Below are 23,553 nucleotides of genomic sequence, written 5' to 3'. Positions count from 1 at the left end.
CTTCACTGACTGTTTAAGGCCACTTTGGGCCACTTATTATTTATTATTATGGTAACACCTAGGTGCTCTACCAGGGACCAGGACCCTGTTGTACTAGGCCTGTACAAACACAGCACAAAAAAACAGTTCCCTCCCCAAAGAGCTCACAGTCTAAAGTGGACTGGAGAATCTGGCCCTTAGGCTGTAAGCTTGCTCCTGGAGGGGAGAGAACCATGTGGTGCAGGGGGCTCAATGAGTGTAGTTTCGTGTATTGCGGTATAGCACAAATCCCGGGTTATAAACACAGACTGCAGTCCCTTGGAGCCATGACGGCTGACTGACTCTGCATTGCATAGACAAAGGAGAAAAACATAGTAACCACACTCTATAAACATCAGATTCAACACACGCAACTGCTTAAGCAACTATAATGGCAAATTCACGTTAACAGATTCAGCACTCTGCTCAATACATTCAGATACATCACATCTATCCCCCTCCCCCCCAATGAAATGGGTACACAACTTCAGAAGTGTTTGTCATCCAGTTAGAAGTCAAGTCCTTCAGGTGGCTTGCGTTTTCTTTCTGGATAGTGTCTGCCAAGATTTTGAACACTTCCCTGAACAAGGGGTGTGTCTGCAGCAATGTCTGACTTAGATGTTCCCTCAGAAGATGCTGGTTGTTCAGCACAGCTGCTTTCTGGTCTGATGTTATTGGCTGTTGTGTGAAGCTGGGGCACGAATGCACAGGCTGAATGCACTAACAGTTGCTGGAAGCCAGGTACTGTGTCCCCAATAATCACGTACCTGCACTGTTTGACCCACTTGTAGCTGACAAGGTGCACTGATCTCTCTCACCATAGCTTGACTTATTTGACAATTTCTGACTTGTAGATGTAGATCTGGCTTTAACAAGTCCAAGTGTGACCTGAGATTTTAGCCCATAAACAGCATTGCAGGTGTTTGGTTCATCGTGGCATGTACCACATTTTGATATGCTGGGCACAAGTGTGATAGCTTCTGCTGTAATGACTTCTCTCCCCTGTCATGGATTGCAGGACTTGCTTAAAAGTTTGTACAGACTTTTCAACCAAGCTGCCATGGTTCTTTCCTCACTCTGAACTCTGGGGTACAGTCGTGGGGACCCACATGAAAGACCCCCTAAGCTTATTACTACCAGTTTAGGTTAAAAACTCATTAGGTAATGCTGCCACCACCAAATGATTTAAACAAACATTTAGGGAGAGCCACTTGAAGCCCTACCTTCCCCAAATATCGCCCCAAGCACCTACACCTCTTTTCCTGGGCAGGTTTGAGAATAATCCCCCCCAAGCCCCTACACCCCCTTTCCTGGGGAGGCTTGAGAATATATCCTCACTGACTGGTACAGGTGAACACAGACCCAAAGCCATAGATCTTAAAACAATGAAAAATCAATCAGGTCCTTAAAAGAAGAATTTTAATTAAAGGAAAAAGGTGAAAGGAGTACCTCTGTAAAATTAGAATGGAAGATGATCTCACAGGCAATCAGATTCAAAACACAGAGGGTTTCCCTCTGGGCAAAACTTTAAAGTTACAAAAAGAAAACCAGGAATACCCTCCCTCTCAGCACGGAGAAAATTCACAAGCTAAAATAAAAGTAAATCTAACACATTTCCTTGCTAAATAATTACTAACTCTATAGGAGTTAGATTGCTTGCTTCTTTGATCTTGCTTCAGCCAAAGCCACAGAACAGACAGACAAAGAATAGACAAAACAAAGCCTTTTCCCCCTCCCCAGATTTGAAAGTATCTTGTCCCCTTCTTGGTCCTTTTGGTCAGGTGCCAGCTAGGTTCTTAACCCTTTACAGGTAAAAGGATTTTGTGCCTCTGGAGGGATTTTATAGTACTGTATACAGAAAGGTGGTTACCCTTCCGTTTATATTTATGGCACAAGCCAATTGTGGCTGGGTGATATGGTGCTGTGGTAATTGTCACTGAGCCACAGGTCTGATGCTCTGGAACTGCACTGTATGAAGCCAGACAGGACTCTGAGGCAGTGTCACTCACCTCCGAGCACTCTACCCAGGGCAATGATCCTCTTTGGCTATGGCCTTCTGGGTCTGACCAAGGAGCATTCAGCACCCCTGTTCTCACTTTGCACCTCCCACAGTGGGTCCATCTGGATGGGACCCCTGGGGAAGCCAGAGGGGACCGGAACTGCAACTCCGCAGTCAGCAGTGACTTTCAGCCAGTATGTAAAACAGAAAGTTTATTAGTCGACAGGAACACAGAGTAGAACAGAGCTTGTTAAAACAGACAACAGGACCAATCAGCAAAGGCCATCTTGGGAGGACCCAAGGCCTGGTGCCCCTTGGGCGCTTCCTCCGATGCCCAACAGGAGACTGACTCGCTTCCAGCATCCTGACCTCCGACACCTCAGTGCCCCTCCTCCTGGCCTTTGTCTTGCTTCCCAGGCAAAGTGTCACCTGGTCACATCCCCCTCTTGGTTCTCAGGTTCCAAAGGGCATTGGCCATCGCTTATGTGCAGACAGCTGGTGCAGCCTCACCTGACCCTGAGGGTCTCAGCAAAAGTCACACACCCTTATTTCCACCACTTAGGCATTGGCATAATACACAGGGGTACTGAAATACACACAGTATTCATGCAAAAAAGTAAGATTCTTACAGGCTCACATACAACATAACAAGGGGGGAAACCCCACTTTGTCATAGTTAATATGTCGAACACATTTTTCCTCATGAATCACTGAAACTCTTCTGAAGACCATTGTCACTTGCAACTTGCTCTGGCAGTGCAGTTCTTGCAAACAAACTTCAAGGTTTTTCTACTGTCTGTGCAGCTATGGTGATTCTTGTGCAAAAAAATTCTGGCCATCTGGAGTGTGCATCCATGTCATTCATAAAAATGGTTCTGCAAAAATCAACATGCAGATGTTGCCAGGGAGCTGATGGCCATTTCCAGAGGTGTAATGGTGCTGGTTTAGGCATGCACTGTACCTGTTGGCATCCCGAACATTCCTTAGCAAGCTGTTGTATTTATTGGTCAATGTCTACTCATCATACAAAATTTCTGGCAAGAGTCTTCATCCTACGTAGAGCTCTTCTAATACTTTTGTGTGCAGTTTACTAGGTATAATAACACAAATTCTTCATGTGATACACCTTTGATGTATGGGAAGCACCTTTGCATGTATAAAAGGGTGCCAGATTAGGGCTGTCAGTGTATTTCCAACCCTTCAAAGTGACTGCATAATCCTGAACTAGTGTGGGATCCCTCTTGGTTTCTTGCTCAAACTACAAGTCACTGGGGCACACTCAATCTGAAACAAATTGACAAATTCGATAGATTTTGTCTCTCTTACAGGTGGTCCTTCAACTAGCACGAGCAAGTGGGAGAGCTCATGTGCATTTGTATGGGCTTTTGTTATTTTGAACTCAATGGCACAGATGTAACCAGGTAAGAAGAGAGCCTAGCATTGCACACGTGTTGCCCTTGTCACAGAAACTCCCTTCCTCAGATGAAGGATTGCTGCAAGGGGTTGGTGGTCTGTGACAATGATGAATTTACTCTGATATAGATACTCCTTGAATTTCTTCACACCCGTGGCAGGGTGAGAACTCACCGGTGTGTCGCCTCCTGCTGGTCGTCCTGGGAATTAGCTCTTCCAGCCCAGAGCGCCCTCTGCAGGCCGGTGTATTGCCTGCCGGTGGCCCCATGTCCTTCCCAGATCCCAGTGCCCTTTACAACAGGGCAGTAACCCACAATCTGGGTCTCCCCACCCAGGGGAACCCCCAACCCTCTATCCCCACCTTGCCTCAGTGGCTACTGCCAGTCTCCATCTAGCCCAGGCCTACACAACTTGTAAAGCAGCAAGGGCCACATTACTCCAAAGAAAACAGCTGAGGACCGAAACCCCTCAGCCCCGCGGAAACACCCCCCCTCAGGACCTCCCAGCCCACTGAAACACCCTGCCCCAGCACCGCCCAGCCCTGCAGAAACAAACCCTCCTTTCCCAGTGCCGCCCCACCAAAACAGCTGTGGGCCAAAAAGGAAGGTTGGGGGTGGGGAGGTGATACTTGATTTTAAATCAATCAGGGGCTCCCAGCTGAAGAGGTGGCTGGGAGCTGTCAGGGGCAAATTAAAGGGCCTGGGGCTCCGGCGGCTGGGGGAAACCGGAGCTTTGCGGGGCTGGGGCAGGGATTTAAAGGGCCCAGAGCTCCTGCCACTGAGGGGAGCCTGAGCCCTTTAAATCCCAGCCCCAGCCCATCCACTGGAACTGCGGCCAGGATTCAAAGGGCTGTGGGCTGCCTGCAGCCGCCATGGAGCCCTGAGCCCTTTAAATCTCAGCCGTGGCCGGGAATCTCTGCTGGCAGCCCAGAGCCCTTTGATTCCCGGCTGCGGCTGGGCTTTAAAGGGCTCTGGGCTCCCCGCCGCTGTGGACAGCTCAGAGCCTTTTGAATCCCGGCCGCAGCTGAGGTTTAAAGGGCTCTGGGCTCCCCGCCGCTGTGGGCAGCCCAGAGCCCTTTGATTCCCCGTCGTGGGCTGCACAGTGAGCCTCCGCGGGGCACATGCGGCCTGCGGGCCATATGTTGTGCCGGCCTGATCTAGCCCTTGCTCACTGGAGCAGACTGCAGTCTGTAAACCACTCATCATCGGCAAGGAGGGTTAGGATCTGTTGCCTTTGCCTCTCTCTGGGCTTCCCCCCGCAGCCCCAGTACCTTTTTGGCCCTTTTTGCAAGGCCTGCAGCCTGGGGTTTTACTAGGCTGGAGCTCCCAAGATCCCTCTGCCCTTCCCCAGTACTGTTCCATCTCAGGTACCCTTCCCAGCTTCCAGGCAGCCAGGTCCTTCTCTCTCAGGAAACTAGAGAGAGAGTGTCTCTCAGTTTCTGGCCCTCCGCCCTCTTATAGAACCAGCTGTGGTCTGATTGGGGACATGGCTCCACCTGTGGCTGCTTCCCACAGCTTTTCCGCTGCCACAGCCCCAGGAGCAGTGCTAGGGTTTTTGGCGCCATAGGCAGGGGTCCTTCTGCGCTCCCGATCTTCGGGGCATTTCGGTGGTGGGTCCCAGAGCGAGTGAAGGACCCGCCGCAGAATTGCCGCTGAAGACTCGGAGCCCGGAAGGATCCCCCACTGCCAAATTGCCGCCAAGGGTGGCAAAATGCTGCCCCCACAAATCCTGCTGCCCTAGGTGATCGCCTAGGTCGCCTAAATGGAAGCGCCGGCCCTGCACAGCCCTCTCCCAGGGCTGTTTTAAGCCCTCAGGACAGGAGCGGGATGACCACCTGCTACACACCCCATACCAGCCTTAAAGTCTCCTTGTCTATTTGTGCATAATTATGGTCTGCCACTGTGAGAGATCTTGAGGCAAATACTATAGGTCTCTCACTGCCATCTGGCATTGTGTGCAATATAACAGCCCCAGTTCCATGTGAGAAGGCATCCTATGCTAAAGGATGGGTTAAAGTGTGTGTAAGTACGCTGTCTGAGGTGACCAGTTATTTTGCTTCCAGGAAAGGTTTTTGACATGTGACCAAACCCACTTTTGCCCAGTCAGCACTAAACAGTTTAGCGGATGCAGTTCAGTTGCGGTTTGGTACCAATAGTCATAGTGTTTGATAAGCAGCAAAGAATCCTGTGGCACCTTATAGACTAAAAGACATTTTGGAGCATGAGCTTTCATGGGTGAATACCCAGCTCATCTCCAAAACGTCTGTTAGTCTATAAGGTGCCACAGGATTCTTTGCTGCTTTTACAGATCCAGACTAACACGGCTACCCCTCTAATAGTGTTTGATAAATCCCAGGAATGATCTAAGTTGTGACACATCCTTTGGCAGTGGAACTTCCAGGGCTACTTTAGTTGTCTCCTGAGATTTATGTAGGCCCTGCACATCAATAATGTGACCACGATAAGCTATCTGAGTCCTTGAAAAATTCACATTTTATCTGATTAGCTCATAACCCATATTATTCTAGACATTTTAATACCCTTTTCAGAGTTTCCATATGTGCTTCCTCACTTTCACAGGTCACAATGATGTCATCCAAATAACACTGTGTTCTCAGGATACCTTGCAAAACTTGGTCCATTGCCTTTTGCCATATAGCGGGAGCCGAAGCAATACCAAACACTAGCCTGTTGTACTGATAACAGATCCCTTTGTGTGTCGATTGTGAACTATGCCTTAGATTCTTCTTCAGATTCCATCTGTAGGTAGGCCTATGACAAATCAGCTTTCCCGAATCATTGTCCTCCTGCCAGTGTAACAAAAATATCTTCAATTCAAGGCAGGGTGTATTTTTCAAATTTCAGTACAGGGTTTATGGTGACCGTAAAATCTCCACATACTCTTCCTGCACCACATTTTTTTTTAACAGTTGGAATGATAGGAGTTCCCCACTTGCTGCAGGCCACTTTTGAAACTATGCCCTCCCTTTCCAGACATTCGAATTCAACATCTACCATTGAGTGCATACTGTGGAACTTGGGCTGTGCCTTCTCATCTAGGATTATTTCAGTCTTAATATGTTTTAGAGTTCCCTCGTTGAATACTCCTGATGCCTGACTTAGTATCCCTTCCACCTGTTTGACTGTTTTAGTGGAGTTTGCTGAAAGTGACTGCAGCATCTCCATAGATTTCCAATCCAGAGGAACCTTACGTAACCATTCATGGCCCCACAGGCTCGGGCCCCACTTTCTCGATGACATATAAGTATAATAAACACTGCTTATTGTTATCCTCCACATTCACTTACATCTAGGGTGACCAGACAGCAAGTGTGAAAAATCGGGACAGGAGGTGGGGTGTAATAGGCACCTATAGAAGAAAAAGACCCCAAAATTGGGACTGTCCCCTATAAAATAGGGACATCTGGTCACCCTACTTATATCACTCCAATTGACCCTATTTTTTCTCCCGTATAAGTTTTTCGTAACATCGGTATCACCCTCATTTTGGTATTTTTAACAGTTTTCTCATATTCTGAACATGAGATAAGAGACACTGCGGAGTCTGTGTCCAATTCCATTTTAAGCATTATTCCCACCACCCAAGGTGTTATCCAGATTGCTGACTTGTCATTTTTGCTCACTCTCTCTATATATATACAGACTGGCTACTCCATTTTCACAGTCTGTGTCACTACTGCCTCTGTCTACAGAGTGTATAATTAATATTCCTTTTTCTGTACTCTGATTTGGTCTCTTCCTTATTATCTTAGTGCGACAAACTGCTTGGATATAACCTTTTTATTATAGATTCTGCAATATGCATCTTTAAATCAGCAGTCAGAAAGAGCATGGGACCCTTTTCCGCACCAAAAATATATTTGTCTGCCTGCTGAGTGGACTGACTCTTGCACTGGGTTACAGATAGTTTATGCAATCCTACTTCTGTTTTAATGCTTTTATGCAATTATATTGCATCTCTAGCTGCAATTTCCATTGCTATTCCAATTTCTACTGCACATTTAAATGCAAGATTTTCCTCAGCTAAGAACCTCTTCTGTATGCTTTCAGTAAGCAGTCCACACACAAATGTCTCTTAGGACCTTGTAAAACCCATCCTCAAAAGCACAGAATTCTGATAATCTTGAAACTGTTGCAAAGAAGGAAATAGATTCACCTTCAACCTGATTCCGATTATGAAACCTGAACCTTTCTGTTATGATCAGGGGCTTGGGGGACAAGTACTCTTGAACAATTTGCACCATCACTTTAAAGGTTTTGCTGGCTGGCTTCTCTGGGGTGATCAGACTGCATGCAAACTGTATGTTTTCCCTCCCATCACACTCAGTAATGGTGCTACATGTTTTTCTGGGGGAATCTCATTTACTTCAAAATGCTGCTCCAGTCTCTATAAGTGTGGGCCAATACTGAAGTCCTCAATTTTTCCAATATAGGCTGCCATTTTACCTCACTGCTATTAGTTTAGTTGTTCAGAGTATTCATAGTTGTAGCAATCATCTCTTCCCACAGGGACTGCAAGCAAGGTTACAGATTGTTTTGCTACTCTGATGCCTAGGTTTCAGAGGGGTAGCCGTGTTAGTCTGTATCAGCAAAATCTAGGAGGAGTCCTTATGGCACCTTAGAGACTAACAAATTTATTTGGGCGTAAGCTTTCTTGGGCTATAACTCACTTCATCAGAGGCATGGACTGAAAAATACAGTTGGCAGGTATAAATATACAGCACATGAAAAGATGGGAGTTGCCTTACCAAGTGGAGGGTTAGTGCGAGGCCAATTCAATCAGGGTGGATGTGGCCCATTCCAACAGTTGACAAGAAGGTGTATCAACAGAGGGAAAATTACTTTTTGTAGTGAACCAGCCACTCCCAGTCTTTATTCAGACCTAATTTGATGGTGTCAAGTTTGCAAATTAATTCCAGTTCTGCAGTTTCTCGTTGCAGTCTGTTTTTGAAGTTTTTTTGTTGAAGAATGGCCACTTTTAAGTCTGGTTGCGTATAGTGAACATAGCGCAAATCCTGGATTACAAACACAGACACATGCAGACTGTGCAGACTGTTGGAGCCATGATGGCTGATTGACTCTGTATTGCATAGAGGAAGAAGAAAAACAAAGTAGCCACACTATATAACAGGAGATTCAACATGATCATCTGCTTTGGAAACTACAATTGCAAATTCACATAAAGAGATTCAGCACTTTGCTCAATACATTCAAATACAACACATATAGCAAGAACTGTTTCTTATAACTCTTCCTCCTCATTGCATCCTGTATTACTAAGGCTAAGATTTTGTCATGGATATTTTTAGTAAAAGTCACAGACAGGTCACGTGCAAAAAAAGAAAAATTCACGGAGGCCATGACCTGTCCGTGACTTTTACTAAAAATATCCGTGACAAAATGGGGATCTGCGGGTCCCCACACTGCCGGAAGCGGGGCAGCTGCACAGGTGCCAGGAGCCACCTTCAGCAGCTGGGGACTGCGGGGTACCCCTGCGGCCTGCAGCTCCAGGGGTCCTCCACTGCCCACAGGGGCCAAAAGCTGCGGGGTACCCGTCGCCCACAGCTCTGGGGGCCTATGGCAGTTGGGAACTCAAGGGTTCACCCGTGGCAGCCGGGAGCTTGGGGGTTCCCCTGCTGCCTGCAGCTCTAGGGTTCTCCGCTACCCTCGGTGGCCAGGAACTTGGGGTTCTCTCACCGCCTGTTGCTCTGGGGATCCCCGCCATCCACAGTGGCCAGGAGCTCGGAGTTCCCCGCTGCCTGTGGTGGCTGGGAGCTTTGGGGGCCGCCAGAGGTGGCAGGGGGTACTACGCAGCTCCCTGGCCCGTGGACGGCGGGGGACCCGGCAGCTCCTGACCACTGTAGGCTGAAGTCACGGAGCTCAATGGAAGTCATGGATTCCGTGACTTCTGCAACCTCCATGACAAAATTGTAGGCTTATGTATTACTAACAAAACAGGTCCTGAACTCAGGTTCCCTCTATATCAGTGTTTCCCAAATGGTAGGTCCCAACCCACTTATGGGTCATGTGAAGAGTCTAAAGGGGTCACTTGTGCCCTGGAGGCGCTCACTTCTACCCCCACATTCTCACTTCTCTTGAGCAGCAGGCAGAGGCATGGGGAGCAGGATCTGGACAGCAGCAGTACTGAAGAAGCGCCACAGGGGCACACGTGATGTAGGAACAGGCTGCTGACTGTCTGCTCACTGGCTCTGGCCAGTTCCTCCACACTGCTGTTGCTGCTTGGATCCCATTCCCAGTTCCCTTCTGCAGCAGGTAGCAAGTTGGGGAGCAGGATCTGGACAGCAGCAGCGTGAAAGAAGCGACCGGAGTCAGTGAGCATACAGTCACCAGTTTGACAGTAATCATGGCCCACCTGCAGGGAGAGGGAGGCAGGGCTGAAAGAGTGAGAGCAAGGAGAGTGGGGGAGCTGAGCAGTGGTGTGGGGGACAAAGTGGATTGCAAATGCAGTATGGCTGTGATCTAGCAATTAGCGTAAAGGACTGAAAGCCAAGAAAGTTACAACTCTTGGAAAAGTTCACTTTTGGATTGATGAAGCTCCGCCTGAATAAGGTGATTGTTGTAGCCACCAGGAATCAAGAGGCAGGACCTATTGATTTTAGCCCCACTGTAATCTCTGCAATGTGTGTGTACAGCATAATCAATACGAATAACCAATTAACAAAACCCAACATTGGCAAAAAGTCAATTTGGAAAAAATCCCTCCAGCCAGCATATAAATATTCTAATTCAAAACATCATCTTCAAGCAAAAGCATGAGTAAATCTGCCCAGAAAGTCAATAAAGCTGAGTTTTTCCAGATCAGATAGGAAGCAAGTTCTAGAGCTGAGGGCTTATTTACAAGGGGAAATTGACCAGAATAGCTATTGCAGAGTAAGCTATACATAATGTTTGTAGGTTTCTGAGACAAGGAAGGTTCTGTCACCCTGGAGGCACAGAAGAGGCCTCTACGTGAATGCTAAGGGTATCTATTTCCACCCTGTGACTGGGAGCTCTGTGGACCGTTTTTATCATGCACATTGTTAATGCAGGGGGAGGAGTCAGTTGTTTTTCCTCTTTGTCCATGTGGTCAGGATTCAGCATCTCCATCTGGCTCTGGATCATTTTGAGCAGCACACCACCTACAAACCACTCTGCATCACAGCTGTCTCATGGGTGGCCAACCTAGTAAACAGAGTCAGAGTCCAGAATCATGAGACAGGAGCTAAAAGTGAGCTCCATGAGGATCCTGGGAAGTCAGAAACAGAAGATAAGCTGGAGAGCAGAATCACAAAGTGGGCACCAGTGTCAGGCTGGGTCAGGATACCAGGGGGTCAGAGGCAGGACACAAACTGGAGATTGGGAAGCACAAGTCAGATGCCAAAAGTCAAGCCAGGTCAGGATGCCACAAAATCAATCTGGGGTAGCAGCAGAATGGAGAACAAATATTCCGGCAGTTTCTTATTCGTGCTGCTGGCTTAAGTAGGGCCAGTGGGCCAATCAGCTGCTTTGGACTCTGACAATCACACTTCGGGGGGGCTGAGCCTCTCACTGGGGCTGGGCTTTGTGGGTCCCAGGTAAGCTTTTGTTAGCATTTTGCCAAGTGGAAGATTAGAGCATGTCTTCTCCCATGAGCCTTACAGGCTCAGGTTTGAGACCCATTAGTTGTGATGGTCTGCTTGTATCAGGCAGATACAAATTTAGCACCAGTTGATACTGTGGAATGCACCAGGCCCAGTTAACACAGAGCTCATCTGGAAACTGATAAATTGAGCAAAGAGACCAAAATCTCAGTAGGTGATAATTCTATGATGATATCAGCTTTTATCATTCAACAGTAAAATCATATCTGTCATGATGACCAGCTTGTGATTCTGTTATGTAGTCTGACATCACAGTAAGCTAAAATAAAGACCCGGTAGGAAAATTATTTTTCCTCCCTGAAATATTTTAATGAAAATGACAGTTCTCTTGTTTGTGATTAAATGTTTCAAGTTTTATACAGATGAAACAAAACTACTCAAGGTAACTAAGTCCCAAGCAGACCACAAAGGGCTACACAAGGGTATCACAAAACTGGGTGACTGGGCAACAAAATGGCAGATAAAAACAACGAGGAGTCAGGTGGGACCTTAAAGACTAACAGATTTATTTGGGCATAAGCTTTAGTGGGTAAAAAAAACCCACTTCTTCAGATGCAGGTAAAATGGCAGATGAACTTCAGTATTGACAAATGCAAAGTAATACATACTGGAAAACATGATCCCAACTATACACATAAAATAATAGGGTCTAAATTAGCTGTTACTGCTCAAGAAAGAGATTTTGGAATCATGGTGGATAATTCTCTGAAAACATCCACTCAATATGCAGCAGCAGTCAAAAAATCAAACAGAATGTTGGGAATCACTAAGAAAGGGATAGATAAGACAGAAAATATCATATTGCCTCTATCTAAATCTATGGTATGCCCGCATCTTGAATACTGTATGCAGATGTGGTTGCACCATCTCAAAAAAGATATATTGGACTTGGAAAAGGTTCAGAAAAGGACAACAAAAATGATTGGGGGTCTGGAACGGCTTCCGTATGAGGAGAGATTAATAAGCCTGGGACTTTTCAGCTTGGAAAAGAGACGACTAACGAGGGATATGACTGAGGTCTATAAAATCATGGCTGGTGTGGAGGAAGTAAATAAGGAAGTGTTATTTACTCCTCGTAACACAAGAACTAGGGGTCACCAAATGAAATTAATAGGCAGCAGGTTTGAAACAAACAAAACCAAGTATTTCTTCACACACTGCACACTCAACCCCTGGAATGTCTTGACAGAGGATGTTGTGAAGGCCAAGACTATAACAGAGTTCAAAAAAGAACTAAATAAATTTATGGAGGGTAGGTCCATCAATGGCTATTAGCCAGGATGGGCAGGGATGGTGTCCCTAGCTCTGTTTTCCAGAAGCTGGGAATGGGTGAGAAAGGATGGATCACTTGATGATTACCAGTTCCGTTCACTCCCTCTGGGGTACCAGTGATTGGCCACTGTTGGAAGACAGGATACTGGGCTAGATGGACCTTTGGTCTGACCCAGTATGGCCATTTTTATGTTCTTATGTTTATCTGAAAACCCCCAAACCGTTTTTCTTTCAAATTTTGGCAACTGAAAATAAAAAAAATTGTTTGCTTTTGGGGTTTTTGATGATAGCCTGAAATATATTAAGAAAAATCAACATTTTCTGCAAAACTTACCATTCTATCAAAAAAGTCACTTTGCTTTAAAAAAACAGCTCTACCAAGATATTATCATGCTATGACACAGCTCCATGACATCATGTAGCAATGCTATCATGTGGTGCTAAAGCCTCATCCCATTACGCCACACCACATTCAGTGAAAGTGTTATCATGCCATGTAGAAAACTCATCCTGTTACAATACCACACCATAATGTTGCTTTATCATGCAGCATCAGCGAAAACACCCTGCATTATGATGTGGCATTGTGCTGTTGCTTCATTATGCAATGCCAAAACCTCATTCCCTTTCAGTGTCATGTCATTGAGTCAAAGCATCATCATGTGGCATGTGACAGAACAGCATCTCATCTCATGTGACATAACATCATTGCATCAGAAACATGAAATCATGATGCTGTGTTGCCTGGTGAGGACTTTATGCTCCTCTCTCCCTTCAATTCTCTATATTTTTAAATCTTGGTAAAGTCCAAGACCAAACTAAACATGAATACCAATACATTAGATTGTGAGTTGCCTGGAGCAGGACTATCTTTCTTCAGTGTTTGGGAAAGTGCCCACCAATTATATAGAATCATTGGACTGGAAGGGACCTCAAGAGGTCATCTAGGCTAGTCCCCTGCACTCAAGGCAGGACAAAGTCTTATCTAGACCATCCCTGACAGGTGTTGGTCTAACCTGGTCTTAAAAAATCTCTAATGATGGAGATTCCACAACCTCCCTAGTCAATTTATTCCAGTGCTTAACCACCCTGACAGGTAGAAAGTTTTTCCTAATGTCCAACCTAATCCTCCCTTGATGCAATTAATGTTACATAAAACACTACATCATAACAACAATAGGGGTCACGCTGGATATTTTGAGGCTATTGAATCGGGCATGGCTCCAAGCCCCTCCCACTAACCTCTTCCAAGGCTAGAACATTTTATGCCAAGTTAGCCCAGATCAATTCAGTTTCATCGACCAGCTAGGCGAGCACGGGCAGCAGGAACAAGAACACCGTGAAAACTACAACTCCCAGCGTGCCCAGGGTCAGTCCCACACTTTGCATATAAGCTTGATAGCCCATATCCCGCCTCCTTTCGGCTCTTATAGGAGTGTTGCGTCTTGGTCGTTCAACTCCTCGATTCCGATTGGTCGAGCTGCAGCCAGCAAGGGTGTACGCACCGGTGTAGAGGGTGGGCTCAAGATGGCGGGAGAGGCGTCTGGGAGATACAGAAGCACCATGAGCAAGAGCAAGGACCCCTCGGGGCTGCTCATCTCTGTGATCAGGTAGGGGGGGACGGGAGCTCGCAGGGCCCCCCCCGAGGATGTGGGCGGCACGTCCCCTCCAAGCCCCCCTCAGCAGGGCTCGCTGGGCCACGCTTCCCCTCAGGCCCCCGGGAGCTGCCATTGGGGTGACCCCCCCCGAGGCCCGCCCCCTGCGGTTGCAGCAGGGACCTCCAGCAGCGGGGTGCCCTTGGCCACGCGAGGCCCCGCTTGTCAGAGCTGAGGGTGCCCGTGGTGCCGTGACTCGAGTGACCCCCCAGATTCCAGGGACCCCTGGACAGCAGCAAACCCTGCAGCTGCAGGAGGCCCCCATTTCTCGTGGGGGAGGGAGGGGACGGCTTGGCCTCAGTGGGGGTCTCTGGCTGTGGCCGCAGGGACCCCAGGCTCTCAGAAGCCGCTCATGACACTGGGTGCCGGCGGGCCCTGCAGCTGGAGGGTACCCCCCCCTCATCAGAGGTGCTTGTCGGACACAGTGGCCCTTGTGGGCATTGGGGGGTGGCATCTGTGGCCCACATAACCACAGCAGCCCTGTGAAGTCCCAACGGCTCTGACATTAACCGTGAGAGGTAGAGACCAGGCAAACCCAGCAGGCCAACCCTCCCCCCACCCAAATTTTTAGGAAGCCCTTCATTGGAAGTAAGGGCATCCACATGCTCTGTGGTGGCTGTAATGTGTATTAGGTCCTACCCCCTTTCCCCATCCACCTCCTTGCACTGACTTGGTTGAAATAAGAGGGCCTATGGATCTTGTGATCACAGAGGCCTTTGTCATATGCCCCCTGTGCCCAATTCTGGGATCCCTCAATGAAAGCAACAGGGCTTAGTCAGTACCATTCTTGTGATGCCCTGGAAGGAGTGGGAGCCCCTGTATCAGTGTTTGCCGGAGCACCCTACATGCACAACTGCCTTTGAACTGATTAGACTAAGGACGGTCAGAAAGCACCAGGAAATGTACATGCGGTCTCATATCCTGTTATAAACCACAGCAGTTGAAAAGTTGCTGTCTTCCAGGGATTGTACTGCCTTGCATGGGATGAAAAGGAAAAACTTCAAGGACAGTATGTCACGTATTGTGACTCTGCTGTCTTTTGCCTGCACTCACTCTTACAACCCCTCCTCTCTATGTCAGAGGATGATCCAGCTACTGTGCCTGGAACTGTCTGATCCCCTCACTCCACTTCACTTGTTTCCCTCTGTTCCTTTAAAAATACTTCTAAAATTAAAATCACATCCTTTCTAGGCTGCTTACAATCAGTGAGTTGGCAGTCACTTTCCCACGCAGCTGTTTACTAATGCCAACCTTTCACATACTGATGCTTACTAATATTATTATTTGCTGTCCCCATGCACACACTCATCATATTGTAACTGCTGTGAATTATGAGATGGTTGCATTAATAATGCATTATAAAAATCAGTGGCTTTGTATCATCTACCTGGAATAAACTATAATAATAATATTTGCATTTACACAGCGCCTCTTATTTAAGGGTCTTGTGCCCTATACAAATGATAATGACTGGAAAAAAATCTGGTTTTCTTTAGTGGCCTGCAGGCATAGATCAGTGATTGGATACTATATGGAGAGGACTCTGACTTGCTAAAGAAATTCTTGCCCAGGTGTCTGGTTGGTGGATCTTGCCCACATGCTGAGGTTAAGTATCAGAGGGGTAGCCGTGTTAGTCTGGATCTGTAAAAGCAGCAAAGAGTCCTGTGGCACCTTATAGACTAACAGATGTTTTGGAGCTTGAGCTTTCATGGGTAAATACCCACTTGGTCGGATGCATGTAGTGGAAATTTCCAGGGGCAGGTATATATATGCAAGCAAGAAGCAGGCTAGAGATAACGAGATTAGTTCAATCAGGGAGGATGAGGCCCTCTAGCAGCTGAGGTGTGAAAACCAAGGGAGGAGAAACTGGTTCTGTAGTTGGCAAGCCATTCACAGTCTTTGTTTAATCCTGAGCTGATGGTGTCAAATTTGCAGATGAACTGAAGCTCAGCAGTTTCTCTTTGAAATCTGGTTCTTTGAAGTTTTTTTGCTGCAGGTTCTAACTGCTGAGGTTCTAACTGATCACCCTATTTGGGATTGGGGAGGAATTTTCCTCTGGATCAGATTGGCAGAGATCCTGTGAAGCTTTCATCTTCTTCTGCAGTATGGATAGGTCACTTGCTGGTTTGAATTAGATTAAATAGTGGATTCTCTGTGATGTCAAGTCTTTAATTTAAGATTTGAGGATTTCAGTAAATCAGTGACAGATTATGGGTAAGTCTGTCACGAACATCATGGGTTCAGTGATTTTTTGAGAGCTCTGTGACTTCCTCAAAATTCCACTAATTCAGCCCCGGGTGGCAGCACTTGGGCTTCAGCTCTGGGTGGCAGGGCTCAGGCTTCAGTTAAAGATGGAGCCCTGCTGCCTGGGGCTAAAGTCAGAGCCTTGCCACCCACAACTTATGTTCACAGGGCCCATGAGGAATGGAGTCCTGGGCAATTGCCCTGCTTGCTACCCTCTAGCACTAGCCCTGTGTAGATTTCTTTGATTTTATTTTTTAGTGCCCGCATCCCGTCTGTGACTTATAATAAAAATACACGTCCCAAAATCTTAGCGTTAGTTATGGGCAGGAGTAGGTGGGTGAGGTTGTGTGGTCTGCTGTGTGCAGGTCAAGACTAGATGATCATGATGGTCCCTTCTGGCCTAAAACTCTATGGATATGTCGACACTGCAGTTAGACACCTGTATAGATGTTCAGTTTTGGGCTGTAGCCTGACCTCTGGGATCTTTCCACCTTGCAGGGTCCTAGAGCCTGTGCTCCGGTCCTAGCCCAAATATTTACACTGCAGTTAAACAGCCTCTTAGCCTGCACCCTGTGAGCTTGAGTCGGTTGGCGCAGGCAATGTAGCTATACAAAAAGTGTGCATGAGACCACACAGAATTCCAGAAAGATAGCAACCCATAGTGGACAATTGTTTAGATCACATCTAAGGCGTGTTGTATGATCTTTCAAATATCCCAGATGTGTAACATTAGTTTTTAGAGTGTGTGATGGTAATAGAATAAGAGGCACAAGTAATAATAAATATAGAGAGATTTCTTTAACACACCTGAAGTTTTCTGTGTCTTTTATTTCAGTTTACCACCCAAAAATACGTAAACTATTGAAAGCCAAATACATTAATAACATAGGTGTGTTTTGTTGCAGCATATGACCAAGTTGTAGAGTCCCGTTACAAGATAACTGCAAGAATTAATTTGAGGGAAGATGAAATGTCTAAGCAAAAACTGTGTGTGTGTGTGTGTGTGTGTGTGTGTGTGTGTGTGTGTGACATGTTTATAGTAGGAAAACCAAAAGGGGCCCTAACACAACATTCATATTTTGAAATAATTCTTTACTGTAGTTTATTAATGACAGCTTCAAAAATTTTAATAATGTAAATGTGACCACCTTTTACTACTTAAGCTGTTTTTAGTGTCACTGAGTGTGAACAGCGAAATTTCGGATGAATCATTTTTATTTTCTGTTTGTGTTAAGTTTCACTTTATGGTTCTCAAACCCAATGCTCTTGGGTTGAGATGCCAGCATACCAGGGAAGATTTAAATCTCCAACTTCTTCCACAATTCTTAAAAACTGAAAACCATGTCTGTTGTCATATCTCCTAACAAAACCTAAATTTGGAATCCTTAAGGTTTATAGTGAAATATCTAATATTGTTACATGTTTGTTTTACCTGTCTAGGAACTTTTGTTGTAGAGGCACTGATATCATAGATAGTTTAGGCCCAAAATTTCCATTTAACATTTAGATAAAATACAGCGTGAAAATATTAAAACGTTCTAGTGAGTCTTGACATTTAAGAAATAAAAAATCAATGGAAGCTGTTCTTATTTTGGATCTAAACATTCCCTGTAGTGTTTGCAATCCAGACATAATATTGAACTAGTCCATGGGAATGTGAATGTAAAACTGAAAGGAAAACTGGTCCATTAATAACTTAATTTTCTAGTTAAGTGCGAAAAGTGGATGGCATAAATGGTGGAAAGGAAGTTATATTATTAAAATTCATTCTCTGTGATCTTTTGTTAGTAGTTAAGATCAAGATGAACGTGCTGGACATCTAACACCATTTCCATGCCTGTTGTTTGGCATGTCTGGAAAAATATGAGTAATTTTTATATATGATTGTTATATTTGAAGTAAAACTGAAGGAACCACATTTCAGCTTAGATGAGACCCAACTGAGATGATGTCAAGGAATGTTTGCTATATGGAAAAGATACATGGCTGGTAGGGAAAGCCATATAATTTTGAGCTTGCAGTAAGATATTGCCAGCTATAACTCTTAGTTATTTTTGGTGTAACTCCATTCATGTCCAGTCTTTCATTTGCTAATCTCTCAAGGCTGTTGTAAAAGCTTAAAGGGACATCATCAACTTGAAATTTAGTTCGTTTAAAATAAAAAACTTAAAGTAATTTAATCTCTGCTACACCTGCTTCCAAGTTCTCTTGCCAGTTTTTCTGGTTTTATAGTCACATTTTCCTATTTATTTAAATGTGAAAGACTCACACAAAAAGCAGGGATAACTTGATGAATTTCTGTGAAACAGTGAACTGGATTAGGATCTAGATAAATGAGAAATCTTCTTAGACAGGTTTTCTGGAAACGTTCTTTTATTTCCAATGCAATGGGCTATGTATCAGAAAAAGTGAAACTGACTATACACAAAATGCTGTCAAACACAAAGAACTGTAAATGAACAGGGAAGCAGAGAACATTTGAGAACCCAGTCTTTCCTTTACAGTACTCTTAGGTGTTATTTGAAACAATAGTAGGTATGCTTTCAGAAAGAAATATATTTTTCAAGTTGACTGTGTCCATTTAATTTTTGTTGGTTTGTAAAATGCTTTGAGATTTTGATACCCTTACTCTTGTTCAGTAGCCCATTACTTATTGAGTAGTATCATTGATATTGTATATTGTGCCATCTAATGATATTAGTGCCAGGAGCCTAGGAATTGGAACTTTTGGGTTTTATTCCTAATCTGATGATTTCTTACTCAATGTTAAGAGTATCAGAGCCAGATTCTCAGCTAGTGTAAATTGTCATACCTCTGTTGACTTGATTTGAGCTATGACAATTTACACAAGTTGAGAGAATAATTCAGTGTAGTAGCATCTGCTTCATCAGGATATCTTGGGGGACTGCCTGTCATTGGCCCTCTGAGTTTTCTAAAGGTGGTCTTGTATGGGTCCTAAGATCCATTTAGACTGCACCAGAGTCAAAAGCTCTGTCCCTGCAGGGTTTAGAAACTCTAGAATGACCTCATTCTCTGGGTCACATAGAAATACCACAGTATCTTGGGATGCAGATAATCAGGAAATTGAGGGATAGTCCATAGAAAGAACTGTAGCTTGTATCTCAATAAAGTAGTATGACTGTCCCCAGTAAGTGCCAGTTCTTTCTATTGCATTGGGAATCGACTGGTTTTCTGGACACTTCCTTTTAAGGAGATTTCTTATTTAGCTAGGTCCTGATACAGATCATTGTATAGTACCACGTTTGCTCACAATAACAGACAAACTAGGCAGAGGGGAGGGGATTATCTAATGCAAGGCTTTAAAACTTTGCTGTACACCTATTTAGGAGCAGGGAGATAAAGCGGGCTTGTACTGGAACACTGTTTTTGTGACCTGTGAAGCTCCCATTTTTTTATGTTGGCCTTGAGTGCTAGGTAGCTATTACATTTCAAGAGGAGGTGTCATTGAGTGGTTAGAGCAGCAGACTGCCACATAGGCCGCAGCAGCCATCCACTGTAAGTGTAGACAAGCCCTTAGATTCTGTTCTTGGCACCGCTATTGATTTTCTGTGCATTCTGAAGCAAAATGCTTATCCTCTTTGTGCCTGGTTTACCCATTGGTAAATCATGCATAATAATCATAGAAATGAAAGACTGTAAGGGACCTCAGCATGTCATCTAGTCCAGTCCCCTGCACTGAGGAGGGACCAGTTATTGTCTAGACCATCCCTGACAGGTGTTTGTCTAATCTGTTCCAAAAAATCTTCAGTAACGGAGGTAATTCCAGTGATTAACTACCCTTACACTTAGGAAGTTTTGCCTAACATCCAACCTAAATTTTCCTTGCTGCAATTTAATCCCAGTACTTCTTGTCCTGTCCTCAGTGTTAAGGAGAATAATTTATCACACTCTTCTTTGTAATAATCTTTTTTGTACTTGAAGACTGTTGTCATGTCCCCCTTCAGTCTTCTCTTTTCCAGATTAAACAAACCCATTTTTTGTTGTTGAGTGTTTCCTCTTAGGTCATGTTTTCTAGACCAGTGGCTCTCAACCTTTCTAGATGACTGTACCCCTTTCAGGAATCTGATTGGTCTGGGTACCCCTGAGTTTCACCTTACTTAAAATCTACTTGCTTACAAAATCAGACATAAAAATACGGAAGTGTCACAGCACACTATTACTGAAAAATCCCTTATTCTCATTTTTACCATATAATTATAAAATAAATCAATTGGAATATAAATATTGTACTTAAATTTCAGTGTATAGTATATACAGCAGTATAAACAAGTCATTGTCTGTCTGTAATTTTACTTTGTACTGACTTCGCTAGTGCATTTTATGTAGTCTATTGTAAAACTAGGCAAATAGCTAGGTGAGCTGATGTACCCTCTGGAAGACCTCTGTGTACCCCCAGGGTTGCATGCCCCTGATTGAGAACCACTGTTTTAGACTCTCAATCATTTTGTTGCACTCCTCTGGACTTGCTCCAGTTTGTGCACATCTTTCCCATACTGTGGGGCCCAGAACTGGACATAATACTCCAGTTGAGGCCTTATTAGTGCTGAGTAGAGTAGAAGAATCACTTTTTGTGTCTTGCTTATCACACTCTTGCTAACACATACCAGAATGACGGTCGCATATTTTTGCAACAGTATTACATTGTTGACTCCATATTTGGTTTGTGACCCACTATAATCACCAGATCTTTTTCTGCAGTACTCCTTCCTAGGCATTCGTACCTTCTTAAGAGTAGTACTTTGCATTTGTCCTCATTGAGTTTCATCCTGTTTAATTCAAACCGTTCCTCCAGTTTGTCAAAAGCATTTTGCATTCTAAACCTGTCCTCCAAAGTGCTTGCAACTCCTTCCAGTTTGGTATCATCTGCAGACTTTATAAGGGTACTCTTTATGCTATTATGTAAATCATTTATAAAGATATTGACTAGAACAGAATCCAGGACAAATCTCTGTGGTACCCTGCTTGACATACCCCTCAAGTCTAATTGTGAACCATTGATAACTACTCTCTGACTACGATTTTCCAGCTCGTTGTGCACTCATTTTATAGTAAGTTCCGCTAAGCTATCTTTCTCTAGTTTGTTTATGAGAAGGTCATGTGAGACAGTATCAAAAACCTTACTAAAGTAGAGACATTTCATGTTCACTGCTTCCCCCCATCCATAAGGTTTGTTACCCTGTCAAAGAAGGATATTAGATTGGTTTGGCATGATTTGTTCTTGACAAATCCATATTGCCTGTTTATTACCTTATTTTCTTTTAGGTGCTTATGATTTGATTGATTATTTGCTCCATTCTCTTTCTGGGTACTGAAGTTAAGATGACTGGTCTATAATTCCATGGGTTTTCCTTTTTATAGAAAGGTACTATATTAGCCCTTTTCCTGTCCCCTGGTATCCTGTCCTCCATGAGTTCTCAAAGATAATTGCTGATGGCTCAGAGATCTCTTCAGCCAGCTCCTTAAATATTCTAGGATGTATTTCATCAGGCTCTGCTGATTTGAAGAGATCTAACTGGTCCGAGGAATTCTTAACTTGTTTTTTTCCCGATGTTAGCCTCAGATTCTACCCCATTTACTCTGATGTTAGTCATCCAATCATTGCTAATTTTTTTGGTGAAAATTGAAACAAAAAAGGAATTGAACACTTTGACCATTGCTGTGTTTTCTGTTGTTGTCTTTCCCTCCTCGTTGAGTAATGGGCATAGGCTGTCCTTGGTTTTCCTTTTGTTTCATAAATATTTATAAAATCCATTCCTGTTATCCTTTATATCCTTAGCTCGTTTAGCCTTGTTTTGTGCCTTGACGTTTCTAATTTTTTTGCTACATGCTTGTGTTGTTTTTTATATTTATCCTTTGTAATTTAACTTAGTTTCCACTTTTTGGATGATTCTTTTTTGCGTTTCAGGTCATTGATGATCTGGTTGAGCCAGAGTATCCTCTTACCATACTTTCTGTCTTTCCTACACTTTGGTATAATTTGTTCTTGAGCCCTTAATGTCTATCTAAAAACCCACCAACTCTCCAGAACTCTTTTGTTGCCTTAGACTTGCTTCCCATGGGATCTTACCTACCAATTCTCTGACTTTGCTAACATCCATCTTCTTGAGTCCGTTGTCTTTATTCTGCTGGTTTTCCCTCATACCATTCCTTAGACTCATGAACTCTCATTTCATGATCACTTTCATCCAAGCTACCTTCCACTTTCAGATTTTCAACTAGATATTCCCTATTTACAATGCTTTTATATTTTTTAAACATATTGAGAAGTGCTTTGAGATCTTCCAATGAAAGATACTGTGAAAGTGCAAAATATTATTGTTGGAGACCAAGAGCCAGCAGTTAGAGATCTAATGTTAGTCCCATCTGCCTTCATACTGTTTCTTTAAACTGTAATGAATTGTATTGAGAAAATTCTGGTCAACTGATGCAAGCCAATTTGGGGAATATTTTCTTATCTCGCAGAGGACAAACACGTGTATTTATATTGATTTTTCCTAACCTTTTGTTTTGTCTGTAGTTCGTTGAGGCAGCTTTTGTACTATAAAACAAGCAAGCTGGCATTTAGCAAATGCTATTTTTTGAGAGATCTTGTCAGATTTTTAGTTGCTGAATGTCTGCCTTTTATTTATTGTAAGACGTTTTTCTTTCCAATTAAAGGCTGCTATTTTTAAGAAGTGCCTTTAATAGCTGGCTTAATTGGGAAAACAATCTTTGGTTGTGACTTGATAAGACCTTATTGTAGTTTTGGTGCAAAGCTTTCACAGAGGCATATGTACGTACAAGCACACATCTGGATGTAAAGGAGAACTGAGGGCGCAAGTGGAGATATAGCATGTTACCAACTTTGTTTATAAAATGTGTGCTTCTGTAGATGTAAATCTGAAAGCATAGTATTCTCACACTTGAAATTCCTTTTCTCTCTCTCCTTCTCTCTATATAAAATAAATACTCACTGGTCAGTAGTTTTATTATTTTCAAAGAGAACATTGCTGAATTCATTCTTACTAATGACTTGGCATTTGATCCTCTCTTTCTGTTTAAGGGCATAGAGCTAATGCCCCAATTCATGATTTATAGCAAGGAAATCCAATATATAGCTGTTGCACTCAGAGTAGCATGTTGGAACTCCCATGTCACCACTGTCAGCTCAACACCTGGAGGAACATCTGGAAGACACAATCTTTGAACTGGGGAAGGGTGGTCCAGGGCTGGAAGGTAATCCCAGCCTGTGTATTGAGGAACTGTAACCTGTTTGTACCATCTGTCAGGGT

The 23,553-nt window shown here is 44.2% G+C and overlaps 1 protein-coding gene across 4 annotated transcripts in view; it reads left to right on the top strand.

The window, feature by feature from the left end:
* The first annotated feature begins 13,846 nt into the window (after window positions 1-13,846).
* Window positions 13,847-23,553, top strand: part of EXOC4 (exocyst complex component 4) — a 619,611-nt gene continuing 609,904 nt past the window's right edge. For 3 of the 4 annotated variants that reach the window (XM_050936810.1, XM_050936811.1, XM_050936812.1), the window contains exon 1: window positions 13,847-13,972. In XM_050936810.1, coding sequence (XP_050792767.1) covers window positions 13,890-13,972 — 83 coding nt within the window. In that variant the 5' untranslated portion in view covers window positions 13,847-13,889. The remainder of the gene's footprint in view (window positions 13,973-23,553) is intronic. The other variant, XM_050936809.1, reaches the window with a different exon arrangement.

This window comes from Gopherus flavomarginatus, chromosome 1 (assembly GCF_025201925.1).
Source record: "Gopherus flavomarginatus isolate rGopFla2 chromosome 1, rGopFla2.mat.asm, whole genome shotgun sequence".
NCBI lineage: Eukaryota > Metazoa > Chordata > Testudines > Testudinidae > Gopherus > Gopherus flavomarginatus.
The sequence above is the reverse complement of the archived record's forward strand: the minus strand, read 5'-3'. Positions and strand labels throughout refer to the sequence as shown.